The following is a 26,265-nucleotide window of genomic DNA, read 5'->3' as shown; positions in this document are numbered from 1 at the left end:
AAGATTTTGGTGAGGAGATTCAAGTTGGAACTTGAAGAATTTGAAGTCTTCAAAAGTATGTTTTCAAAAATCCTCTTTTTATCTTATGAATATACTTATTTAGATGCTATAATTGATGAATTAGAGTGCTTAATGATGATGATTTATGTTAATTGTATGCTAACTTCATAAAAAAAAATAATCATCAAAACACCACTAATATAAACATAATATAAATAATATACATATTAACTCATTTGAAAATTTAAGATAAGACTTTTTTAAATATAAAAAAATGAATAAAAATATTTAATATAGTAAAATTTTGGATGTTGATAGACACTGATAAACTTCTATAAGTGACATTGATAAATACGGATAGAAGTCTATCGACGTCTATAATTGAATGTTCTAAAATTTTAGTATATCTTATAAATATTTTCAACAGTTTTATTATTTAAATAATTTTTAAAAAATATTTATTTACTAATTTAAATTATATTTTAATTTTTATAATTTTTCTAGAAATATCTATCAAATTAAGTCAGACATTTTAATCTAGGAAGAAAATCAGGTATTCAAACTGCAGATTCTTGACAGGTCAAGCGAACAGAAATGAAAAGTTGAGCGGAGGAGAAACAGAGAGCATAGCAAGCAACCAGGGAGTCGAAAAGATCAATCGAATTGGGGGAATAGTTTCGTCAGTCGATCATGGCGGTAATTTTCCAGATCTTCTCTTTCTGCACAATTTCTTTTCGTCATTTCCTTCGTAAACATTCGTTTTTTTGGGGTGTTTTCAGGATTCGTCGGGGACGACGCTAATGGATCTGATTACTGCGGACCCATCAACGACTTCGGCGGGATCGACCTCCACAGCTGCTTCATCAGTCCAGTCGTCAACAATTAGTTCATCTTCAAATTCCTCCTCAAGTGTTCTTCCCAGTGCACTGGGGAAGCCAGCCGGAGAGAAGAGGTCTAAGAGGGCGGCACTGATGCAGATCCAGAATGATACAATATCTGCTGCTAAAGCTGCTTTGAATCCTGTGAGGACCAACATTATGCCGCAGAGGCAGAGCAAGAAGAAGGTAATCTTCTAAATTTTTACGTCTTTTTTCTTCTCTTTTCTTTGTGGGGTGTTTTCTTTTGTTTTTTTTTCCTTGTTGGTGCTCTATTTATTTGGAAATGGGTTGGAACCTGGAAGTAGAATGTGGAGTTCGAAAGGGAAACTTTTTGAACTGTTAGTATTGGTATTTGTATTGATTTATGTTTTGTTCAATTTGATATGTTTTGCAGCCTGTTTCTTATTCCCAATTGGCTAGGAGTATCCATGAACTAGCTGCTACGTCTGATCAGGTGAGCAGTATGTCGCAATTCTTAGTGTTGTGATTTGGACGGATAACATTTTGAACTTTGTCATGTTTCTGTAAATTTTATAGAAAAGCTCCCAGAAGCAGTTAGTGCATCATGTATTTCCAAAACTTGCCGTCTACAATTCAGTTGATCCTTCGCTGGCACCATCTCTTCTCATGGTACGATAACCCCTTCTTTCTTTCTTTATTTTTTTGATTCAGCAATCTTTATGCTTCAAATTTGTCTTGAATATTAGTGTTTTATTGATACAATGAGTTCCGTTTGTTTTTTTGTTCGTATTGGTCTAGTTGTTACCTTTTGCCATTAAGACACGGATGGAATCCCAAACATCTATCTTTTCTTGCATCCCATAACCAAATCCTTGACTCTGTTCTGATTGCTAATGAACTTTGGGGTGACTATACGGCTAGTAAAAAGGCTGGTTGAGTATTCAAGCTTGCTTTTGAGAAAGCCTATGACTCAATGGGCTGGGATTTACTTCGTGAAGTTCTTAAAAGAAAAAGCTTCGTTGGCCGGTGGATAAAAATTATAAGATGGATAAAGGCTTGCATCTCCCACACTTCCTTTTCCATTCTCATTAACAATAGACCGGGAGGTTTATCGAGAGCTTCTAGGGGTTTGAGATAAGGTGACGCCCTAGCCCCTTTTCTATTAGTGCTTGTAATTGTTGGTCTCAGTCAAATGCTGGAGAAGGGTGTCAAAGATGGTTCTTACAAGGGTTCTTTATAATTGGTGACAACTTACTAATATCCCTTCAATTTGCTGATGATGTGCTCATCTTCTCTATTAATGTTAAATCAAAGCTCAAGAGCTTGAAGGAGTTGGTGGATTGTTTTGAGTTCATTCAGGCTTGAAGATTAACCTCTCTAAATCCATGTTGTTAGGTTGAAATTCTTGAGAAAGAGGTTTCAATAGCTGTTGTAAATGAATAAACAAATGGATTTTTCCTTGATGCATGCATTCCAGAAGATTTTTGAGGAACTTTATGACAACGGTAGCTTGAATGCTTGCATTAAGGAAAATTTTATTTGTTTAATCCAGAAAAAAGAAGCTGCTGTTCATGTTAAAGGCTTTCGGCCTATTAGTCTCACCACTTCGATTTACAAGATTATTGCCAAGGTTCTGATGGAGCGGTTAAAATTTGTTATGCTACACATTATTTCATCTATGCTGAGTGATTTTGTTGGTGGGAGGCAAAATTTGGATCCTATTCTGATAGCAAATGTAGTTGTCAAAGATTATCGTTTGAAGAAGAAGAAAGCTTGGATTCTAAAACTTGATATGGGAAAAGCTTTTGTCACAGTAGATTGGGACTTCATTGAGCATGTTATGGTACCCAAAGGCTTTAATTCTAAATGGATTTCATGGATAATGGGCTGCGTTCAAAATCCTAAATACTAAGTTTTTATTAATGGAAGACCGAGAGAAAGAATTTTTGCTAATAGGGGAACTAGGCAAGGGGACCCTCTTTCCCTTTTTCTTTTTCTTCTAGTATGTGAAGTTTTGAGTGCGCTCGTGATCAAACTTATGAGAAAGGGGTGTTTGAAGGTTTCATTGTGGGGAAAAATAAGATTCATGTTCCAATTTTACAATTTGCCGGTGATACCCTTTTGTTTTGCAAATGTGATCTTGAAATGTTGAACACGTTTAGCAGTACGATTGAGGTCTTCGAATGGTCTTCTAGGCATACAATTAATTGGGAAAAGTGGCTTTATGTGGAGTAAATGTGGATGAAGATAAATTACTATCCACTACTACTTGTCTTCATTGCAAGGTTAAACATCTTCTGTTGCTATATCTTGGTCTTTCACTTGGTGGTACCCAAAAAAGGTCTCTTTTTGGAAGCTGGTTATGGATAGAGTACAAAAGAAATTGGACAGATGGAAAAATTTCAATTTGTTGCGTGGTGGAAGGGCTACTTTATGCAAATCAGTGTTATCCAATTTACCTGTTTATTATATGTCGTTGTTTCTTATGCTATCAAAGTTTATCTCCTTCTTTGAGTGAATTTTGAAGGACTTCTTTTGGGAAGGGAACAAAGGCAGCAGGATAAATCATTTTTGGCAAAATGGGATCTAGTTTCTAAATCTATTATGGATGGAGATCTCAGTTTTGATGATATAAAAGTTAGAAATGGTCGGCACTTCTTGTTGAATGGGGTTGGAGATACTTTAATGAAGCTAATTCTCTGTGGCATATGGTGATTAATAGTATTCATGGAAAGGGACGATTCATTTGGTGTATGTCAGGAAAGTTTGGACTTAGCTTAGAAGTCATTGGATTAGCATTTCCAAATCTTGGTTGCAAGTTGAATCATTGGTGGTTTTAAACTTGGTATTGAGACTAGAATTGATTTTAGGAGTGATACTTGGCTTGGTGTTTTGCCTTTAAAAGTGGAGTTCTTTGATTTATATAGAACTACATTGTTACCCGAGGGCTCAATCTCAGATCATTGGGATGAAGTTACGTTATCTTGGTCGATATCTTTCCATCGGCACTAAAAGATGTTGAGGTTATTAATTTCCAGCTATCACTGAGTTTATTATCGGAAAAAGGGTGATTGTGCAACTGGATTGATGTATTTATTCTTTGGAGTCTTCGGGAAAAATTTCAGTTAAATCCCTTTCCAAACATTTGGCAGTTTCTTCTCCCTTGGAAAGAGTGGTTTATAAAGCTTTTTGGAAGACAAAGAGCCCTTGGAGAGTTAGTATTCTTGTATGGATGGTGATTTTTGGAACATTGAATTGCTCCTCTACTCCCCAAAGTAAACTACCTTCACATTTCTTGCTGCCTTCTATTTGCCATCTTTGCAAGAAGAATGGTGAAGATCTTCAGCACATATTCTTTGAATGTCAATTTTCCGGATCTTGCTGGAATCATTTGCTATCCACTTTTAGCATCCAGTGTATTTTTTGTGAGGCATTCAAAGACAATGTTCTTCAAATTCTAGTTGGACCTTCTTTAAAGCCAAAGTATCAATTGTTATGGTCAAATGTGGTCAGGGCTATCCTTGCAGAATTTGGTTTAAACAAAATCAGAGAGTTTTCCACGATAAATCACTTACATGGATGGATCATTTTGTAACCGGAAGGATCGATGCCTCTTTCGGGTGCTCCATTTTTAAGTTTTATGCTGAATTTTCCATTCAAGATATAAGTTTATTTATTATTTATTATTTATTTTTGAAACGGAAACAAGCCTCTTCAATGATGTAATGAAATGAGACTAATATTCAAAGTACAAGATATATACAATGAAAAAAGAGACCTAAGGATCAGCAAGTGTACCTGGAAATCTCAACTAGGTTGACATCCCCATAGCACCATCATCATATCCAGATAAGCTGACACAACATTCCAAAAGAAATTATAGCAACAATCAATGTTTTAAAAGGCTAAAGGTGGCCTTGAGGCTTTTCCTATTCAAAAGGCGAGGTGTAAACCTCGAGGCGGTATGAGGCGTAAGTCTCAAATAGCGAATTAAAAACATTTTACAAAACCTAAATTGGTATGACCAAGTAATGCTGAATATAAGTGTAAAAAGAAACTTCACCCCCACAATTTTCACTCAATAAAAAATTCTAAAAGGACATCTTCGTCATCTCTACTACTACTATTATCATTAGTAGGATTGCTTAATACTATAAATGTTTGCCTTAAGAGTTCTTATGGTCACAACGGTAAAAATAATCTTAATTCAAATTGTCACATCCCAAACCTTAATATTTTTTAAGAATTAGACAAATGACTATTATTTTTCTAATCACTAGGCGAGGCACAGAGATTTAAGCCTCAATGTGTTTTCACAAAGGCGCAAGGCTCTTATGTTCAACAAATGCGTCAGTCTCGAGGCTAAAACTTAGAGCCTTGCCTCGAGGCTAAAACTTAGAGCCTTGCCTCGAGGCTAAAACTTAGAGCCTTGCCTCGAGGCGAGCCTCAAGGCGTAAGCCTCAATAGCCTTTTAAAACATTGCAACAACCTTGAAGAACAAGTGAGTGATATATCATAAAACAACAAGTACAGGAAGCATAATTCAAAATTAATCCAAACTAACACAAAGTGATCCACTGAAGAGAACAGAGACTACTAGTCTGGATGCGTGAATGCCCTCCAATTTAGGCTTATATCCTGAAGCGAGAAGTCTGCAAAGGATTTGAATCGGATGCCTTTGTATTTCTAGATTAATCTTTATTTGTCATTGTTTGCTTAGTTAGTTTCATTTATGTATTTTTGTTTTTAATACTTTTGTTTCTTTGTATTTTGAACATTAGCCTCTTTTCGTTTTTTTAGTGAAAAATTTTGTTTCCTTAAAAAAGAAAAAAAAAAAAGACATTGCCAATTGATAAATCTCTATCTTCAGTTGGGTGAATATTGCACTTGCAGGAAATTAGAGGACACAAATCTGAATTTGGTACCATGTTGGAGTCTGATTCCATTAACAACTTTTATGTCCAACATTTTCATCGATTTGTTTTTTTTTATAGAAAAAAATTTGAAACTTTTCATTAAGAGAATGAAAAGAGATTAGTATTTTGAGATACAAAAGGACACAACATTTTTTTTCATCTAATGTAAAACAAAGAAAAAGCAAAAGTTGATGTTTATCCCCTTGTATATTTGCAGTTAAATCAGCAGTGCGAAGATAGGAGTGTCCTCCGTTATGTGTACTATTATTTAGCCAGAATTTTATCAGATAATGGTGCACAAGGTGTAAGTACAGGTGGTGGGATCCCGACCCCTAATTGGGATGCTTTAGCTGATATTGATGCTGGTGGGGGGGTGACTCGAGCTGATGTTGTACCAAGAATAGTCAATCAGCTTGTAAAAGAGGCCTCTAATCCTGATGTTGAATGTAAGCTGGTTTCTTTTGCTCTGTTTCTTTTATTGTAGTTTGCTCTGACAATTTCCCCCTCTTCCTTTGCATGCTTTTCCTGTTTATCTTCTTTCAATGTTAGATTAAAATAGCATGTTTGTCAGCTATTCCTTAATTCCTGATCGTGATGAGTCAGAATGAATGTCAAATATCTTTAGTAGATAGAAATATACGACTTCACTGGAATTTGTGTCATTTAATCTAGTTTCTGGTTCCTGATTTTGTGGACTTCCTTTTAACTTCAGGGTTTTCTCAATATTTTTTTTTAACCTGAGGTTCTAGGAGTGCATTTACAAATTTTATTCTCATGTGATTTGTTGATGTAGGGACCCTTTTGGGAATAATTTCAGCAGCTAGTCCCTGTTTTATTTTACTATTTGTGTATTAGTTGCTGGGAGTTGTATTCTTTAGTTTGTTAAGTTTTAGTTCGAGTATAAGTTTTAGTTAAAGAATAAGTTTTAGTTTGGGTTTGAACAAACCCTTCTCCTTTAGGTCTATTTAAAGAGGTTAGGCTAGTTTTAGTTTGTTAAGTTTTTATATTAAAATCATATGATAAAATTCCAGCACTCTTCTTCAAGATTTGTCCAAGAACTTTGTTCATCATTTATACTTTCTTTTGGTCCATCCTTTGGGTTTTTGTTTATTTATTATAAGAAACTGATAATAGTCCTCCCTTTGGTTTGGCAGCCATTGTAGCTAATTTGGTTTTCTTTAACAGACAATTGTTTTGCATAAAAATCTTCTGTACAATTTTTGTGTTACTTAGGGTTAGGGCTTCTTATCTGTTTCTTTCTTTGGTCCATCTCATTGAATTTGAATTAAATATCTTATTATTTATTGAAGCCAAAGAGATTCGTCAAGTAAATTGTTTGCAGCTTCTTTTGACACTATATTTTTCTTGAAGTTCATGCTAGAAGACTACAAGCACTGAAGGCTCTTACCTATGCTCCTTCAAGCAGCTCTGAGATTTTGTCCCAACTATATGAAATTGTTTTTTCAATTCTCGATAAGGTTTGTTTTTTCTGGCTATACTTACAGTATTTGTTTGCTTTTCTGGTAGATTGAAATCTGTTATGTGCATTATTTTCTTTACTTGGTAGATGATACATATGACTTAGAAATAATTATTGAACCAAAAGTTAATAATTAAATGATGCGGGATAATGATTACAAAATTAATGTTGGACAAGTTTTAGGGTAAAAGTAAAACACAAGAGATTTAAGACTTTTAAAGGTTGGTAGTAGTTGGAATTTGCAATCAGATTCTCACGGTGACAATCTGAAATTTTTAAAATTTGAATAGTGAGATTTCAGATCCTTGAGAATCTGCCTAGGCTTTCTCTTATCCAAAAAAAAAAGAGAAATAATCTAGCTAGGGTTTCCCTAAACCTTGGTAGAAATTTTTGATTGGTAGGTATACACATATACATTTTGGGTTAAACTATAAGTTGTCTTTGAACTTTTGAGCTGGTGTCTATCCTAATAATGTCTTTGAATTTTCAATGTTGTGTCTAATTGATCTCTGTACTCTAGAAAGTGTTTAGAAATTTCTCATGTTGTCAATTTTAGAAAGTGTTTAGAAGGATTTGCCTCTTGTTAGAAAAAAGTGATTCTTTCTTGTAATAAGCCATTACCTATTAAACACTTGTTGAAAGTTACAACCAAAGGGACTTCTTAAATATCCTTTTAAATTTCAGAGATGTAATCGAACATTTTATTTCTTTCTAGATTGGCAAGCACTATTTCTCATAATTCCGAAGATTTTGTATACATATCAATGAATTGTTTCTTTTACCAAAAAATAATTCTGAAGATTTTGTCTGTGGAGATTTCTCTTTTCTTGTCGTCTCTCTTTGCCCATGGTTGGCCCATCCCAATGATCCTGGTTCTCTTTTCTTCACCTTGCTTCGGGAGGCTAAAACGTTGAAGAAGATTATGTTTCTCTCTTGGTTAGTTACTTTGGGGAGGTTGATACCTTGCACTTTCACTTCGTCCAAATCTTCATCTATGGTTTTAGGCTCATGGTGCTCTTTGCTTTTCAAGGAGGTGGAAGATCAATATCATGTATTTGGACGTGACTTTACTGTGAAAATTTAACAAATGTTTTTGGATGCTTTCAGTAAGTTTGGCTTCATCTACAAGTCATAAGGGACATTATGGAGGAGGTGCTTGTTAATCCTTCGTTTTGTAATTGGTGGTCTAAATATTTGGCTAGCAATTTTTTTGTGACATTATGAAATTTATTGTTGCAAAGAAATCGGAGAACTTTTCTCATGGGAACCTAGCCATTTGGGCATCCATGCGGTTGACTGCCTCCAAAAGCGAATGCCCTCTTGATTTTTATATCCTAGTAGCAACAATGGTGTCGTCTCCGTTGGTTCCTGACAAATTCTCTTATTTGGTTAAGGCTTGTGGTCTTCAAATACGGGCAATTCCCTCAAGATCTCCTGGAGTTATAGTTTAATGGTGTTTGCCTTGTTTGTTTAGATCTTAAACCCATGGACTTTCCGGGGCTTTTTTGTTGACTGCTAGAACTTTTTAAGTCCATTTGTTTTGGGATTTTGTTTTCTTCTCATGATGACATTTTTAGAGTTTATTGGCTTGTAGTACAATGTTGTCAATTTTCTGGCTTCCTACTCTGCTCTATTGGTCTATTCGTTTTGGTTCTGTTTGTCTCTCTCATAGGTTTTTCACGGTGCTTTCTATCCAAGATTTTGGTGCTACTTAGTTTGTAGGCTTTTCATAGTTTGTATGTTTTTCGTCTTATTTAGCTTGTAGTCAACTTTATTTGTAATAGTCTCTTATCTTTTTCTGATTTCCTTGGAAATGTTGTATTTTGGAAGTGTTTCATTTTTTTTAAAAAATTGGCACGTCATGTGCTAGAAGAACTTTGAATCTCAAAGCCACTCTTTTATTTCATGCCTTTTGCTTATAGCTACTGGGTTTTCATGATGAAAGCCCTTGGTTGGTCCTTGATCCCTCCCGACAAGCATTCCTGACTTTTTGGCTCTTGTCTTCTTGTCCTTGGGATATCCTTTTAGAGAGAAAAAAAAGAAGACCCTCTGGTTGGCTGCCAACAGGGATTATTTTGGATTCTTTGGTATGAGTAAAACAATTGCGTTTTCAACAACTCCACGATATCCCTTGACAGTTTTCTAGTATTTGTACTTTTTACAGCTTTATGTTGGTGTAAATGTTTATATCCCTAAAGATTACAAACTAGGTGGAGATGTTTTTTTTGTAATCCTCCAAAGGTGGTTTGGGAGAATTCCCTCCCCTTTTGTATATTTCATCTATCGCTGAAATCTCTGCGTCTCCTCAAAAAGGAAAAATGAGGTTCCAGGAGGATGTTTGGAGTACAGTCAGATATGATGCTTTTTTGGCGTTCTCAATGAAATTTTCTCTCTCTATAATTATCCTTTATTTTTTATTCTGACAATAAAAGCTCTTTTCTGTGATTTTGCTTTTTGTTTCTGAAAGCTTGGTCTGTTCTTACTTTCTTTGTTTCTTTTTAGATTTTTTCAGACCTATCCTCAAACCTTTTTCTTTTAAGAAAGATATGTATTTCAAGAAAAAAATCCGCTTAACCAATGGTTTATCTCAATTTATGTTTAGCTTTTCTTTTTTGACGTAGGTCATGTAGATTCCTAAACGCTTTCCTGTTGATATACTACCTTCTTCTTTTTACATAATGTCGTGTTTAGATTCTAGTAGAAACACTCTAAATGTGTTCAGTTTTTAAATCAATTTTCAGGTCGCTGATGCTCCTCAAAAACGCAAGAAAGGGGTACTTGGGACAAAAGGTGGTGATAAGGAGGTAATTTTTGACAAAAATAATTGTCCTAGTTTCTGACAATTGTTGCTTGTTTCTTCATATAACGGAAATTTTGAATTTTTATTTGCACTTTCCTGTCCCCTTTAAAGTTCTGCATTTAATATCTCCAAATTTTCTTTACATTTGCGTTTTTTTTTTTTGACATGCATCGAAGACTTGTTTAGTATACTAAAGTAGGCACATATATCACAAAATAATAAATTTTTAGAGAGGAATACATCAAAGCAATTGTGTAAGCATATAAATGCATAAACTCATTGACTTTTATTTTTTTTTTTAAAAATGATACATATTATATGAGGATTCCTCTCTCTATAATGCTTCACTCTAGAATTTGTCCCACCCACCACAAAGGCCCCTAATGAACGCCTGCCACCTATCATCACAAATCGCCTATCTCCTCTGTGGGCAGGACTAAAATCCTTTTCTCCTTCTCTTTGCATCTCCTTTTGATCTACCTCCTTAAAAGAACTGAAAGTCTAGCCTTTTGCCTTACTGAATGCTAGCGTGACCGATCCTTCTTCTTTGGCTTTGAACACAACTCCTTGCTCTCGACTCTCATTGACATTGCAACAACTTCTCTACTCCCTCTTCAATTAGAAATTCTTTAAAGAAAGAACCGATGGACACATCTTCTAGGTTGAAAAACTCTCTAACTGCCGAGGTCATTGTGCAGAAATAGCCAAACTTGAAAGCAACGGAGGATTCTCAAAGCTCATTGTCCTTGTAGGAGAAAACCGAAGAGGTTGGCACCTTTTCATAGATCTACTTACCATCTCAGCACTCCCTTCGCCCACTCTCCTCCACAAGTGCCTGCCTGCCAGTCCTCCTGAAGCCCCGCCATCCATTAATGCTCCCTCTTACAAATTCATCCTCCAACATAACATTAATGAACCTCCCTAACCACTCCAAAGAATCCCATCCGCCCCAATTCTTTTAACCTTGCCATATTGGACCTATCCTCAATCGTCATCCTCCATAGACAACACTTCCATGATGATTGGTTTTTGCTATTGAATGTTCTCGAACATGAACCTTTTTTTTTTAAATAAAAAAAAATAGAAACATAACTTTTCATTGATGAAATGAAATGAGGGTATTGCTCAAAGTACAATGAAATAAAAGAGAAAAATACAAGAGCATAGAATGATGGGATTAGTAGGTGCACCTAAATATCTCAACTAGGCTGACACATCTACAACACCCTTATCACATTCCTATACAAACGAAATATGTATAATATCTTGAGAACATGATTACATAGAGAAAGTAAAAGCATTCTAGTTAAGACAAATATCCTGAATAGTGTAATTATCATAGAACTTTGGCTGGGAACTCCACAAAGATGCTAGTAAACAAATAGAGCCAAAACAATCTGTCCATTGTCCAATCCGAGGGCTTATCATGAAAAACTATCAATTTCTTTCGAACCAAATCTCTGAAATTAAAGCTTTAAACATTCTCAAACATGATATTAGTAATTTTTGCTTCTTTAGCCCAAGCAAGGCCCATATAAGCCCCATACAAGCCAACAAAGCTATCTTAAAGCCTTGGGCAAGCAGCCAACTTAGCAAACTTGGATGGATGGTTCATAGTAGGGAGAATACCTAATCATATTTGAAGAATGGGGTAAGATGCATATACCAAATACCAGAAAGTCACGTCATACGGTGTCTGGATAAAATTTAGAAACTTGCTATAGATGGAGTATTGACACCTTTGAATATACCAATAAACTTATGGTGGGTTATGTGAAATAGCATAAAAGACTTTATCTGACATGGACATGATGGAAGTTTGCTTAAAAGCGTCCGAGAACCACATAAGTTTCTTGCAGGAGATGTTACAACTACCATCATCTTCCTCTCAGGCAATTGTTGTTATCATCGACCCTTTCTTCAAACCAGAAAACCACTTCGGTTACATCATTGAAATTCATGGAATGAAAGCCAAATTGATGGGTTGTAAACCTATGCGCTAGCGAATTATCTCATACAAGAGTGTGATTTTGATTGACATGTGCCCTGTGCTTATAGTCAAACAAATCCCTCTGATCCTACACAACCTCCTTCATACTTTAAAGTCAATACTCCCCTTGACTCCCCTCAATAGTGTACATCTCACACTTCTGTCAAACTATTCATTCCTCATTCATATGGGCCTAATACACCTGTCTTCACCCACGACCCATACCAGCTTGATCATCTTGACAAAAAATCCAAGCAGTCCCATTTTGACCCAACCCACCTTTATCTTAGCTTATTCCTAAAAAGCCTATGGTAACGATTTGGTCAGCCAAGCAGGCTGTTATCATCAATGGGAAGCAAACCTTCTCGCTATAGGGTACTAAACCTTCTTTCGGAGATGAATTCACCTATCCAACTTGGAAGATCTAACCTCCGGCCCTTATATCGATTCGATCACAGACATACCCCTTTTTCTCTCCCCTCTCCACTATCCCACACTGACTCCTTGATGACGGTTAAGACCTTGAACCTGAACTCGAACCTTTATGCATTCAGCCAACCTACCCACAAAAAACCACCAACCAACCCATGGAGGCTTGGCTTCGATGATCCAACAAACGTTGAAGAAGAAGAAACAAATGATGAAGATTTGCTCCACCTTAGTCTTTGTACATTGGTGCCATGTCTATGGAAAAATGACTGCAGTATTGCCTTTCCCAATAAAGTAAAAAAAAGAGGGACATCAACCATCACAAGTCCAACCAGTTGATTAGGGAATTAAAGAACCTTACTTCCTAAATAACTATTATGATAGGAAATCTTCTCATCCTGCTATTGTAGGGTTGATAGAGCATCCATGATTGTTCTCTCTTGGAATGTCAGGGGCCTTTGCTCGAGGAAGAAAAGAGCTATTACAAAGAACCTTCTACAAATACCACCTTTGGTTCCATCTCCTCAGGCGTTTTGTTCCCCCCTCCCTCCATCCATGGATAACAACTCAAATTCAGCCGAAGTAGTGAATCCTTTGACACTCAACTTGAAAGTTGCTTTCCCTGCTAAAAGTCAAGCTGGTAGTAAAAGAAAAATGTTATGGCAAAAACAGGTTATCGAGTCTTCTAAAGCCGTTTTCTAAGCATTACAAGTTTTTGAGACTTCTTAAACCATATCCCAAACATTTCTCAAGAAAAAGGAGATTCGACCTTAAATCAACTCTATCAAAGACTTGGACTAGAAGCTTGCTGTGTGCGTGCTCAACTGCCAACACCTGCCAAGAAGTCATTTTCTATCTTAACATCAATTCAGAAATTTAAATACTTTGTTTTTAATCCTAACTCAGAGGTCCAATTTCTGAGAGGTACCCCTTGCTCCCCCTCGACTTCGCGCCTGAAAAGGAGTTCGGATCCCGCCATTGAATCTCCATTTAGTGTGAGCAGCGAGGATTTAGATTGCTTTGACGATGAATTTGATCAAGAAACATCCACACAAATTGATATCTTGGGAGGAGATTTGAATGCTTTGTTTTCACGAGGAAGACAATTTGAATTAAAAAGTGGTGGGTACTTCATGTCTTTCTCCATTGCATCATTCTGAAATTCCAACACATTTTAAGTCCATAGTTGAAGACCGTGGATTAATTTTGGGCTGGCCATACTCCTTGACAAACACTTTTGACTCTGTTTTGATTGAAGACAGATTATTTTGGGAATGAAGCTAACCAAGCAGTCACAGTGCACGTTAATATTTTGGGGTTGTTCTTAATGCTCTGTTTTCAATTGAAGACGTCTAGAAATTTTTATCATGGTTGCATCATGTTTCTCTCCATTGTCCCTTTTGAAATCCCTATACGTTTGAAGTCTATAGCAAAAGTTTATGGATTATTTTTGGGTTGTTTTCCCCTTTGACAAGCTTCTTCGAATCGGTTTTTTTTTTTAAAACTCAAGATTATTGTTGGGTTGAGAGAGAGTTAGCTCTTGGGGATGAAGTTCTCAAAGGCTTTGTTAAGTCCTTCTTGGAAGTCTAGGCCACGGTTGATTTGATCTAATGATGTTATAGATTCATTAGATGGATTTTGGTTTAAAAGGAATTAGCGTGTCTCTCACGTTAAGCCTTTGGATTGAAGGGATTGTTTTGTCTTCACTAACCTCACAGCAAGATCTCTACTTGAACTGGAGTGTCTTATTTTGTTAGAATATCCTTTTCTTGGCTTGTATTCTTGGTCGATTATGCATGTATGCATGTGTTGTTAATTTTGTTTGTTGGCTATTTTGTTGGCCATATTGGGTTTTTTTTTAGGGTGATTTGGGGTTGGTTTCTTAGTTGTTTCTTGATTTTCTTCTCCTCTGTATTGTACTCTGAGCAATTGTCTGATTTCATTATATCAATGAAGAGGCCTGTTTCCGTTTTTTTAAAAAAAGACAAATAGCACCTTTGTCATCCTATAGTAAACTAAAAAAAAGAGACTTAGATTGCCGATTCATCAAAACTATATGGAGCTGAAGACATGTAGCATGGGCCTCTTAGGATGCTTTTAACAAAGTTGGTGGTATCTTAATTTTATGGGACGGCCCAACACAAGTCATCAAGGTCATTGAAGGTAATCACTCACTCACTCTCCAAATTGTTCTCATGGATGGTTTTTTCCTTTTGGTTGACCGGGGTTTATACTAAGTCAGAGCTATACGACCTATTGCATGTCTGCAACGACCATTGGATAATTGGAGGAGAGTTCAATATTTCAAGATGGTTGTATGAGAAAACAAGTAGCAAGTTGAGTGTTAAAGTGAATTAGGTTTATTCCTAATTGGTATTTTTACTTTATTGTAATTTTTCCTTTCTTGGTTTCTTTTCTTTGTTGGGTATGTCGGTGTCTATTTATTCGTCTTTGTCGGTGTCTCTCGTACCAGAGCATTAGGGTTTCAACTCCAGCCGCCATTGCCACCTAGGTATAGATACGTTCCGTTCGCTGCTGTGCTTGTGTGCATATTATGCCAGTCAGGTCCGTCGGTTTCGTTTCATGCCATCTACGCCCAAATTCCCAGTCGTTTGGCATTTTTTTCACCTTGAATCTCTGCCTCTGCACAAATCCAAAGCCCTCCGTTCTGATCTGCCTTGCTCATCTGCTTGTTCGTGGTTCTCCGATCCGACTCAAATTTGTTGCTAGGTTCGTTTTTGATCCATCGTGTACAACCCATCGACCTTAGATCCGTGCGCCATTGACACAGTACATCCAGATCTGTCGGTTGAGCAGTCCCTTGCAAGCCTAGATTCGTGCTCTCGCCGTGCCTTTCGTGCTCAGGTTCGTGCCTCTCCTCGTGGGTTTCGTCTGTTGACCGTGGGATTAGATGTAAACCAACTCTCTATCGCTCAATTCGCACTCGCATAGATCAATCTATCGGACCCTTGCTCCAGTTGGGATGTTAATAAAAAATGAGACTTATGCAACCTAATATCTCTCCCAACACCTATCATCTCATGGCAATAACCTTCAAAAGGATCTTTATACATATATCTGGAAAAACCTTATCCCCAAAGATGTTAAATTTTTTCTATGGGTAGTCATGGATTTTTCGAAGACAAAGCAACATATTTATCTATCTTTTTGAAACATTTTATTTATACATCTATATCTTGATGTAAATTCATACCACGTCTCTCGTGATTACAGTTTTACTTCTATCTTCTCTTATTGCAAAACGGAATAGCTTCTTGTAATCTTCCTGGTTTTTTCAGGCTTCTTGTAATTTCATCTCATCAATGGAATTTTGTTGAATCTTTTCACATCCAAAGATGATATATATTTAATCAAACGTGTTGTTGTCGTATTCTTGTCTCGTATCTGTATCTATGCTTCTTATCGTATAAGAGTCCGAATATTAACAATTTTATAAAATTCAATTCTCTTTTGGCTATTACTTGGACTTGGAGCAAATTGCCTCCTCCCTTTTGTAATTACAAAATAGCTTATCTACCCTCACTAGTCAATGGAGGTTTTTTTTGTTGTAATTATTAATCGATGGGAACTTCTTTTGTATTCCACTTCATCATATCAATGAATGGTTTTGTTTCCTATCCAAAACACACGCACAGATGATCAAAATTTTGGGCCATTAGATAAATTTACACCCCTGATTAGATGACCTGGTTTAGATCTCTCTCTCTCTCCCCTTTTTATTTTATTTTCTTTTTTTTATAACAATTCCTATTGCTGTCATTTTACTATTATTTTGAAAGTTTGAATGTGAAATTGGTTTCATCTCGGTGGATAAATTTTGTAGCATTCCATTAGTTCATTTGAAACTGGAGACATTTGTAGTGATAGGATTCAAGCATGAGTGGGAATTATTGAATGCACAAAATCCCGTTTATATTGTGCAATGCTTAAAATATAAAAGCTTACTACACTTCGATTATTTGGTTTTTATCCATTTCTTTCTCCTGTCGCTATAATTTGTTTGCCACGTATCTATTGTTATGACCATGTCATTTTCGTGTCATGTGTTCACAATATTTGCTTATTTGCTTACCTCTTGCAATTCAGTAGTCTGTCATAAGGAGCAATTTGCAACAAGCTGCGCTAAGTGCATTGAGAAGACTTCCCCTTGATCCGGGAAATCCTGCATTTCTGCATCGTGCAGTCCAGGGGTATGGACCTCAATTGATATATGAATACCTAAAGAACTTTCAACTTACCATTTACTAGTTTATTTCATACAAATGAAAATTAATATGAACTTAGCTAGCTTTTGTTTCTATCTTCCATATGACATTGACTTATGTTATTAGCTCATAGTCGAAGATTCTTGTCATCTAAATCATTTTTATGGCCCTCAGAATTGAAAGAGATGAAGAAATAGAGGGTGGGAGTGAGAGATGTGTGAAGATGGTGGAAAGACCTACTTGTCTTTGGTGGGACAAAGTTCTTTAGAAGATTGTAAATATTGAAGAAGCAGTGGTGTGAGGGTTTACTCTGATTACTTGGGGGCAATCAAGATGGCATTTTAGACTGGCAAAATATATCATTAGTACGAGTGATACACGCAAGGAACACGTCCAGTAATAATATAGTTAAAATGGTATAGGACCAAGTATCTTCCTTTGGGATCAGGTATTAATCCTTCTAGCTATTATGAAAACTCTTTTGATTTTATCTAAGGATTCACAAGTGATGGTTTTAGAACTAAATTAGTTAAACAATCAACTAAGGAAAATGCAATTAGAGAGACATACTAGGGTATTGATTTCATTAATGGAATGTCAATTTCAACCTATATAAGGCTTGAATTAATTAACACCAATTACCTCCCCTCTTGAGGCCAAACATTTTTCTCTCACCTAATTACTAATTCCTAAACTGCCTTGAAAGTAGCCAAATTAGCAAGGCACTACGACCCTTCGTCTTTAACCTCTACCGTTCTCCTATTATATTCGTATACTCAAATGATAGTCTAGCATGGAAGATCTAGTCTAAAATCCTCTAGCAAGAGCAAGACAATAAACCATTCATCAGCCAAACCATTTTATTAGTATCTTTTTTCTATTAGAATGTGATGAGTGCGCTAACCTAGTTGAAGTTTCTAGGTTCGCCTACTGATTCCCTAGTCTTCTTGGATTCTTGTTTCCTTTCTAGTTATATCTCATTGTAATTTGAGCACTAGTCTCTTTTCATTTCATCAATGAAAAGTTATGTTTCCATTTCAAAAAAAAAAAAAAAAAAAGCGATCAAGCACTAGTATAATAGCATTAAGGGCAAACAATTCTAGAACGTAATTAGTTGAAAATCAATTCAAGGTCCAACAATGACATCAACAACGGTCCATAGCACAATCAAATCTTAAAACTAGATAATTCAGCCACTCATGATAGGGGAATACAAATCTAGGAGCACAAATATTAACATTCAGAAATATGAATGACAAATGGGAAGGTTAGAAGGAATTTGTTGGCATTGCAACTTCGTCTCCAAAATGGAACTGCTCCCCAAGCTCATGATCCTCGTGCTCAAGCTCTTGAGAATTCATCATCACGATCCCAATCCTCTATCTCTCTTGAAATGCCGCTTCTCCTCTCTCTCGGACTCCAAAAATCCCTACTGATCGCCCCCTTCTAACCCAATGAATGAAGCATTTGTAATACACGATAGTGTCTCGATGCTGCACTGATTTGTCCCAGAGTGCTGTAGTGTCGCTTGACATTTCAACTTCAGAGCATCACAATGCTCTCCCATCGTCGCGATACTCTCCCCTTTGATGCCCTTGGGTTTTAAGCATCGTGCAATGCTATTTGAGTGTTGCAACAGTTTGGGAATGCTTATTTCAGCCTTTTTTTTTCTCTATTCATGCCTTATAGATCCATTTTGTTCATCCTAAAGCTCTTTTCTTCCAATATTCAATCCACCTTCCAATTGCATTCAATTACTTGCTTCCTGCGAAAACAACAAAGAAAAACATCAAAGCATACAATCATTGAACAAAGCTATATAATAACAAGTCCTAGAGAATCACTTTTTAAGTGCTTTTCACCGAGCAAGGTCGGATCCTCTTTTTTGTATTGCATTTCTGGGTTGGGGACATTTAATTCTGTTAGGTTAGTTTTTTTTGTATGTTCTTTAATCTTTTGTATTCATTTATTTGTTTTCAGTGAAAGCATGCTGTCTCATCACATTGAAAAAAGAAAGAAAAAAGAAAAAAACAAGATAGTACACGCATGATATTGTTGTTCATTTAAGCATCAATTAGATTTAAGTTTTATTATTGTTATCGTGTTTTATTTGAAAGAAATTATTTTTTCTACTTTGCTTGTCCTCTCTTGTTATATGTATTGATGTTTTGATCACCATAGGTTGAACTTCTTGAGATGTTTCTCTGATAATATCAAGTGTTTTCTATATTTAACTGCAGAGTTTCGTTCGCTGATCCAGTTGCTGTGAGGCATGCATTGGAAATGCTTTCTGAGCTAGCTGCAAGAGATCCTTATGCAGTAGCAATGTCACTAGGTTATTTTATGTTTCTTTTATAATTCTCCAGACTTTATATTGTCAGAATGTGTTGTCTAAAAATTAACTAAAGCTTGGTTAAATGCTAGTTTATGCATCTAATAGTTTACCATGCCTTTTGCAGGAAAACTTGCACAACCTGGAGGTATGCTTTTATATCTTATCCAGTACTCTTTCTGGTGTTCTCCACCTTAATTTGTTTTTCTTGGATTTAGCCTATATTTGGAAGATGGATGCATGCATTATACTCATTTAAAAGCATGAAAAGAACCAAATATAAGGATGTTTTGGAAGATTCCAAAGTTGCTGTTATTTCTCTGAAGCCAAACTTCCAAAAAAGTGCCCTGTTAATGTGAGCCTTAAGACCCTTTTCTCCTGTCTAATAAGGTGCCCCCACAAAAGTTGTAGCTAGGAGATCTTGCATCGCCTCCCGGAATTCCACTTTTTATGAGAAAAAATTATCACATATTTATTCCTAAATAAGTAAAGAAAAATAGAGGAAGACGAGAAGATGAAAAATCGATACTATCTATTTAGTACTTTCATAAGTAATCAATCTAGGACTTTCATAATGAAACTATTTCTTATCAAAATAATAATAATAAGTGAACCAATATAGATCCCATTAGAAATTTTAATTTAAACATTAATGCATAACTTTCATAGCATTCATAATTTAAAAAAGTCTTATACATGTATGAAAGTTATGCATTAATGTTTAAATTAAAATTTCTAATGGGATCTATATTGGTTCACTTATTATTATTATTATTATTTTGATAAGGAACCGTTTCATTATGAAAGTCCTATATTGATTACTTATGAAAGTACTAAATTGATACCATTATTAGTTTGAGCGGGTATAAATTGATTTTTTTTCCCAAAAGCTTCTTTTTTTTTTTATTTTTTTATTTTTTTATTTATTAAATATATTATTATTTGTATTATTTTTTAATGCTATTTGGTTTGGAAATGATGAAGGTGCTAAGGGGGTGTCAACCTAGTTGAGATGCCCGAATGCACTTGCTGATCTTTAGGGTTTGCTTTTTTGGTATCATTTTGTACTTTGAGCATTAGTCTCATTTCATTACCTTAATGAGAGGCTTGTTTCTTGTTTCCAAAAAACAAAAATGTTATTTGGTTTAGAAAATTAAGTAGTATTATAAGACAATCTTTACATAGATGCTTGCGTCCATAAATTTTTACATAAAGATTACAGAAATTAAGTTTCACCTTGCCCTTTGATGAAAAGGACATTCAAGAGAAAAAGATGTCCAATAAACATAGTATAACTGGCATTTTATTGATGAACCGTCTCTTGCATGATTTATTGGCCCAATTTCTGCAGCTGGATGGGTTGGTTCTTTAACATTGTCTAGAAGTATATGGAATTTTTTAAAATTTACTTTATCTTCCCATTTAGGGGCATTGCTGGATGTTCTCCATTTACATGATGTTCTGGCCAGGGTTTCACTAGCACGGTTGTGTCATTCAATATCCAGAGCTAGGGCATTGGATGGTAAAAACTGAAATTGAAGTCTGTGGATATTATACCTTTAGCTTTTCTATGTCATGATCATTTTTGTGAAATTGATTTGTATAGAGCGGCCAGATATTAAGTCGCAGTTCAACTCAGTGCTTTATCAGCTTCTTCTTGATCCAAGTGAAAGGGTTTGTTTTGAGGCAATCTTATGTGTACTTGGTAAATCAGACAACACGGACAGGTAAGTAGAAGGTTTTTATTATTATTGTTTTAATTTAATTTATTTTTTCAATTATGAAATAGATACTTCTATGGCTGGTCTTGTGTTTTATCTTTTTACCAGATAGGTTTGCTTATTTTGGTTTATTTTAGGACTGAAGAACGAGCTGCTGGTTGGTATCGTCTGACAAGGGAGTTTCTCAAGCTACCAGAAGCGCCGTCAAAGGAAAGTTCCAAAGATAAATCTCAGAAGATTAGACGTCCTCAACCTCTTATCAAACTTGTAATGCGAAGGTTGAAGTCCACTCTCATTATGGCATGAATAGATTCAATATTTTGCCCATCAGATCTACATGTGCCTGACTTTCAAAAGGGTAAAAAGCGTAATTCTTTTATCTGGAATGTGCTTTGGATGCAGGTTAGAGAGTTCATTTCGTAGTTTTTCAAGGCCTGTTCTTCATGCGGCAGCAAGAGTTGTGCAAGAGATGGGAAGAAGTCGGGCTGCTGCATTTTCCTTAGGCCTACAGGACATTGATGAAGGGGCTTTTGTTAATTCATTTTCTGAGGCTGGTGATTCTCAGGATTCAGATGCTAACGAAACACATCCTGAAAGTAATTTTCTCTCTATTCACACCTCTCATGACATATTCATATTATATCTTTTTTAATTAAAGAAAACCATTATATATTGATACGAAGACCCTAACGAATTGGAATTAGAAACCTTTGGAACGAGAATCCCTAATTCTCAATCACTAAAACCATCAAATCAACTCGATTTCAACTCTAAGGATTGGGTTAGACACGGATTGTCTTAAGATCAAATATCTTGAAACAAGAACAGATTTCTTACCCCAAGATTCGAATACTCCACAAATAGGATGATCAATCCCACTTGAATGTTCAAGCATGCAACCCTAGATTAAGGATTGCAAAAGGTTGGTGATGAACCTCCATCATCAACATAGAGGAAAAATATCATTCTCAAATTCAATGTCCCAAAAACTGTTTGACACAACCTAATGGCAAGGCTTTATTAGCCTCCCAGTGAAACCCTAATGCCACATCATTAATCATAACAAAATTATAAAAATATCCCCTAGGGTAAAATTGGAAAATACTTAAATTACTTCAAAATTATTAAATAAAATTTAAATAATAATTTGATGTCCTGGACGGTTCATATCATCCTCTCCTCCTTTTGAAGGATTCATCCTCGAATCCAAATCAAAGCTTTGTAAAACAGTTCTAAAATCATGAGAAGAAAATGGCTTCGATTTTCTTGAACTTCTCTTGAACGGTCTCTCTTGCAAAGCAACTTTATATTCATGAGATGTCATGTTGACACCGTCTTGGATTTTGTCTATTTTGGAAAGAATATTGATCCTTCCAATCTTCATTCAATTTGTGACCATCAAAAGAACAAGACAGTTTTTGAGCTTTGCTTGAAAGTCACTTTAACGTCTTGCAAAAACTCAAAAAAAAAAACTAGGCAAACTTGGTTGAAACTCACCTGTCAGAAGACAAACTCTTTTGTTAAAAAGACATGGAATGCTTTGTTTTGAAAACCAGACCTCGCAATTTTTCAAACACACATTCTTGGCTTTTCTCTCATTTTTATCTATAGATCGAGCACTCTTCACATGCTTTTCTCATTCACATATTTCTATTGTTTTTCTCTCGGTCTCATGCTTTTTGTTTTTCAACTCACATACATCAAGTTTTATTTCTCTTAGAAGCAATGATACAAGAGTAAGATCAAATGTTACTTTGGCTTCTAATGGACTAGCAATGTTAGCACAAAGCATTCTAGTTTCAAATTCACTATCATCTACTTTTTCTACCCTACTACTATTAACACATGCTTCTGATCTAGACATAGGTGATTCAAGGATAGTAGTAAGAATACAATCAAGTAATTCTTTGCAATCTAATGACCTACTGGACAAAACATCATTATCATGCATAGGCACAACGTTATCATGTTTCTCTTTACTACTTCCTACCTTATCAAAAAGCTCAGATAGGGTAGATAAACTAACTTTTCCCACTAATGTATAGGCATTGAAACTAGTCTTAGATTTAGTGTACTTTGAAGATCTCCTATGGAGTTGCTTTTATATCTTGATGACAACGCATACTATTTCTTCCAAATCCTTACAAAGTCGAATTTCTTCTCGATCGGCAAGCATCTCAACAATCTCCTCATTAAGTCCTTTGTAGAATCGATTCATGGTAGCTTTCCCATCCTCATATTTGGTCATCTCCTCAAGCAATTACAACATCTCTTCATAGTATTTTTCCACACTTTTGCTCCCTTGTTTCAAAGTTGCAATTTGTGGAAAGACTTGGAACAAAATGCTTCCTTATAAGAAGCTTGACCTCTTTCCATAAAGGCGTTCCTTGATTTTTACTCCTTTTTATAACATATTATTCCACCATGTTAGTGCATATTCCTCAAATGTAGAGACGATAAGTTTTACCTTTCCCTTTTTACTGTAGTGGTGGTGTTGATCAAATATGACATCGATTTCCTCTTTTCAAAGAAGATACTCATCCGGATTTGTATGACATCCAAAGAACAATGGAAGCATATTTCGAATAACATGACAACTATTCCTTGAAACTCTTCTTTTACATCACTTACGAAGTTAAGCTGCTTATAACTCATGAAAATTCAGCTGCCTGATTAAATTTTTGCCCCACCCTCAGCTTCACCTTCTGCTTCCCAGCCACCCACGTGATTGTTTTTCTCCTTTGTTTTTTCGATTTCAATCTACCGTCTCCCCAAACATGTAGCCCAATTTAACTCTTTTTCCTTCTCCTTTTTTTTTTTTCTTCCCTTTCCCGATCTCAAATTTTCTGCCGCCCCTTTCAACTTTGATTTTTTTTTTTTTTCACCTTTCAATTCTACGTACAGCGACCAAACAACCCCAACTTTTTTTTTAATCAAACCTTCTTCTTGCTTTTCTTTTTTTTTTCCCTTTCTATTTTCAATCAACAGCCCCCAACTCTTTTTTCTTCTTTTTTTCTTCAATTTCCAGTTTCCAATTTTGTTTTCTCCTTCTATCAATTTAGACTCTACCCCATCTATCATATTCGACTCAAATTTTATTCCATAATAATAACTCACAGAAAAGAAAAAAAACAAAATCTAAAAATGGAAATTCTAAACTTAATCAAATAAAGATGATACTCACCGGATATATCGATCTAGAGTACTAGGCTTTGATACCAAATGATACAAAAACCCTAGCTAATTGGAATTAGAAACCCTTTGGGATGAGAACCCCTAATTCTCAATCACTAAAACCATCAAATCAACTCAACTCGATTTCAACCCTAAGGATTGGGTTAGACGTGGATTGCCGTAAGATCAAATATCACTTCTTAAATAAGATGATCAATTCCACTTGAATATTTAAGCATGCAACACTAGATTAAGAATTGCAAAAGATTGGTGATGAATCTCCGTCATTAACACATAGGAAAAATATCATTCCCAAATTCAGTGTCCCAAAAAACTGTTTGACACGACCTAATGGCAATATAGCCTCCATTGAAACTCTAATGCCACATCATTAATCATAACAAAATTATAAAAAATACCCCTACTTAAAATGACATGAAAAGGATAAAATTGAAAAAAATACTTAAATCACATCAAAATTATTAATAAAATTTATACAATAATTTGATGACCTGAACGACTCATATTATATACACTAGGAAAGCAATATGAAAAGTCTGTCAAAGTTTGTCAATTCACCACAATTTGCAAAATTTTATATATCTTAAGAAGCAAGCTGAAAATTTTTCAACTTGAGGAATTGCATGATTTAAGATACTTTCAATGGACATTCATAACTTTTTTCTTCCCTTTTGGATGTTAGTTAAGAGCATACAAGAAACAATTTGTGTGTGGAATCTCTTGTGTCGAGCTTGTTACTTTGCACATTAGTCTCTTCTCATTTCTTCAATGAAATGTAAAATGTTGTTTCGGTTGTTCTTTTTTTTTTTTGAATAGGAAATGATTCATTGTATTAATAAATAAAGATGAGCGAAAGCTCTAAGTACAAGAGAGTTATACAAAGAGCAAAGCGAGAATACAAGTGCTTGTGAAAGGATCAGGAGATGCACCCGGACGTCTCAACTAGGTTGACACTCCCTTAGCATCCTCATCATATCCAATTCTATCCCATGACTGAGAGATAAGAGAACAAGATTACAAAAAGAGGATAAAGCCTAAAGAGACAACAAAAGTGAAAAAACTAAGGATGAAGCCAAAATAGTGGCCTGAAAATAATAAAAATATATAAAAAGTTCAATATGCGTTGCTGGAATCTGGAAATCTGGAGGATTTTAGTGCTGTCCGTTGGGAGGGGTTGAGATAAAGGTCTCCCAATTGAGGTTGAAGTCTGAAAGGCTGTAGGCACGGAAAGGGTCGGAGAGGAGGCACCAGGAGGAGGCTTGACAACGGGTGGCTTCAAAGCGATCTTGGCAATTAGTGGCTTTGTTATAGAAAATTCTTTGGTTCCTTTCAAACCAAAGGTCTACCAATAAGGCTTTTACAGCATTGCACCATAACAAACGGATAGATTTGCGGGAGGTGGGTCCGACAAGGAGCTGAAACACATTTCTTTTGAAATCATTGCACAAGGTCCATGGAAGATTGAAAAAACACAGCAGCTTATTCCAGCACCAACTTGAGTAGGGGCATGTAAAGAAAAGGTGAAGCGAGTCCTCGTTGTGATGTAGGCAGAGTGGGCATACTGTGGGGGAAAGGGAGGATGCTGATTGCTTCTTCTGGAGGACTTCAGCTACATTCAGCTGACCGAAAAGCATAATCCAAATGAGGATGTTGACTCTTCTTGGGCTTTTTGTTTTCCAAATAGCCGAGAAGATGGGCTTTTCCAAAGGGGAGAATGGTGTGAGGTGACTTTTGAGGGATTTAACAGTGTAATGGCCATTGTTTGAGATGGACCACACTCTTTTATCAAAAGAGATAGAAGGCCTTCTACTTACAATTTTCCTCAACAAGTCTTGGAAGGCTGACACTTCTTCATCTTTAAGCGATCTTCGAAAAGTAATGGACCACGAAGCTATGTTATTGTCCCAATGATCGGCAACTGAGCCATTGGGTAGCGTGGTGATTCTGAATAAGCTAGGAAAAAGGATGCTGAATGGGGAATGTCCTTCCCAAGTGTCTAACCAGAAAGCAATACGACTGCCATTACCAAGTTTGAAAGTGGCCAAGGATTCTACCTTCAGCCATGTTTTTGAGATGCTGACCCATGGACTTTTCAGGCTTCTAACTCCTTTCTCTGTCGTATGCCAATCAAAAGCATCCGTACCATGGATACTTCTGACCACTTTACCCCAAAGAGAGTTTTGCTCATTGAAAAATCTCCACCCCCATTTAGCAAGTAGTGCAGTGTTCATAGCTCTGAGCCCCCCGAGACCTAGACCACCATCTGCTATAGGTTTTTGAACCAATTCCCATTTGACCAAGGGATTCTGCTTGCTGCCCTTATTACCTTCCCAAAAG

At 35.8% G+C, this 26,265-nt stretch overlaps 1 protein-coding gene across 1 annotated transcript in view; it reads left to right on the top strand.

Moving 5' to 3' along the window:
- The first annotated feature begins 534 nt into the window (after window positions 1–534).
- The window catches only part of LOC120072865 (SH3 domain-containing protein), a 43,884-nt gene continuing 18,153 nt past the window's right edge, over window positions 535–26,265 (top strand). The window contains exons 1-14 of the mRNA XM_039025390.2: window positions 535–696; window positions 780–1,064; window positions 1,273–1,332; window positions 1,416–1,508; window positions 5,973–6,201; window positions 7,127–7,233; window positions 9,977–10,039; window positions 16,565–16,665; window positions 18,921–19,015; window positions 19,140–19,160; window positions 20,439–20,534; window positions 20,619–20,739; window positions 20,871–21,011; window positions 21,136–21,329. Of these exons, the coding sequence (XP_038881318.2) occupies window positions 691–696; window positions 780–1,064; window positions 1,273–1,332; window positions 1,416–1,508; window positions 5,973–6,201; window positions 7,127–7,233; window positions 9,977–10,039; window positions 16,565–16,665; window positions 18,921–19,015; window positions 19,140–19,160; window positions 20,439–20,534; window positions 20,619–20,739; window positions 20,871–21,011; window positions 21,136–21,329 (1,612 nt within the window). The 5' untranslated portion in view covers window positions 535–690. The remainder of the gene's footprint in view (window positions 697–779; window positions 1,065–1,272; window positions 1,333–1,415; window positions 1,509–5,972; window positions 6,202–7,126; window positions 7,234–9,976; window positions 10,040–16,564; window positions 16,666–18,920; window positions 19,016–19,139; window positions 19,161–20,438; window positions 20,535–20,618; window positions 20,740–20,870; window positions 21,012–21,135; window positions 21,330–26,265) is intronic.

Source organism: Benincasa hispida, chromosome 3 (genome assembly GCF_027475165.1).
Source record: "Benincasa hispida cultivar pf3 chromosome 3, pf3_genome.v1.1, whole genome shotgun sequence".
NCBI classification, from domain to species: domain Eukaryota; kingdom Viridiplantae; phylum Streptophyta; class Magnoliopsida; order Cucurbitales; family Cucurbitaceae; genus Benincasa; species Benincasa hispida.
The sequence above is the reverse complement of the archived record's forward strand: the minus strand, read 5'-3'. Positions and strand labels throughout refer to the sequence as shown.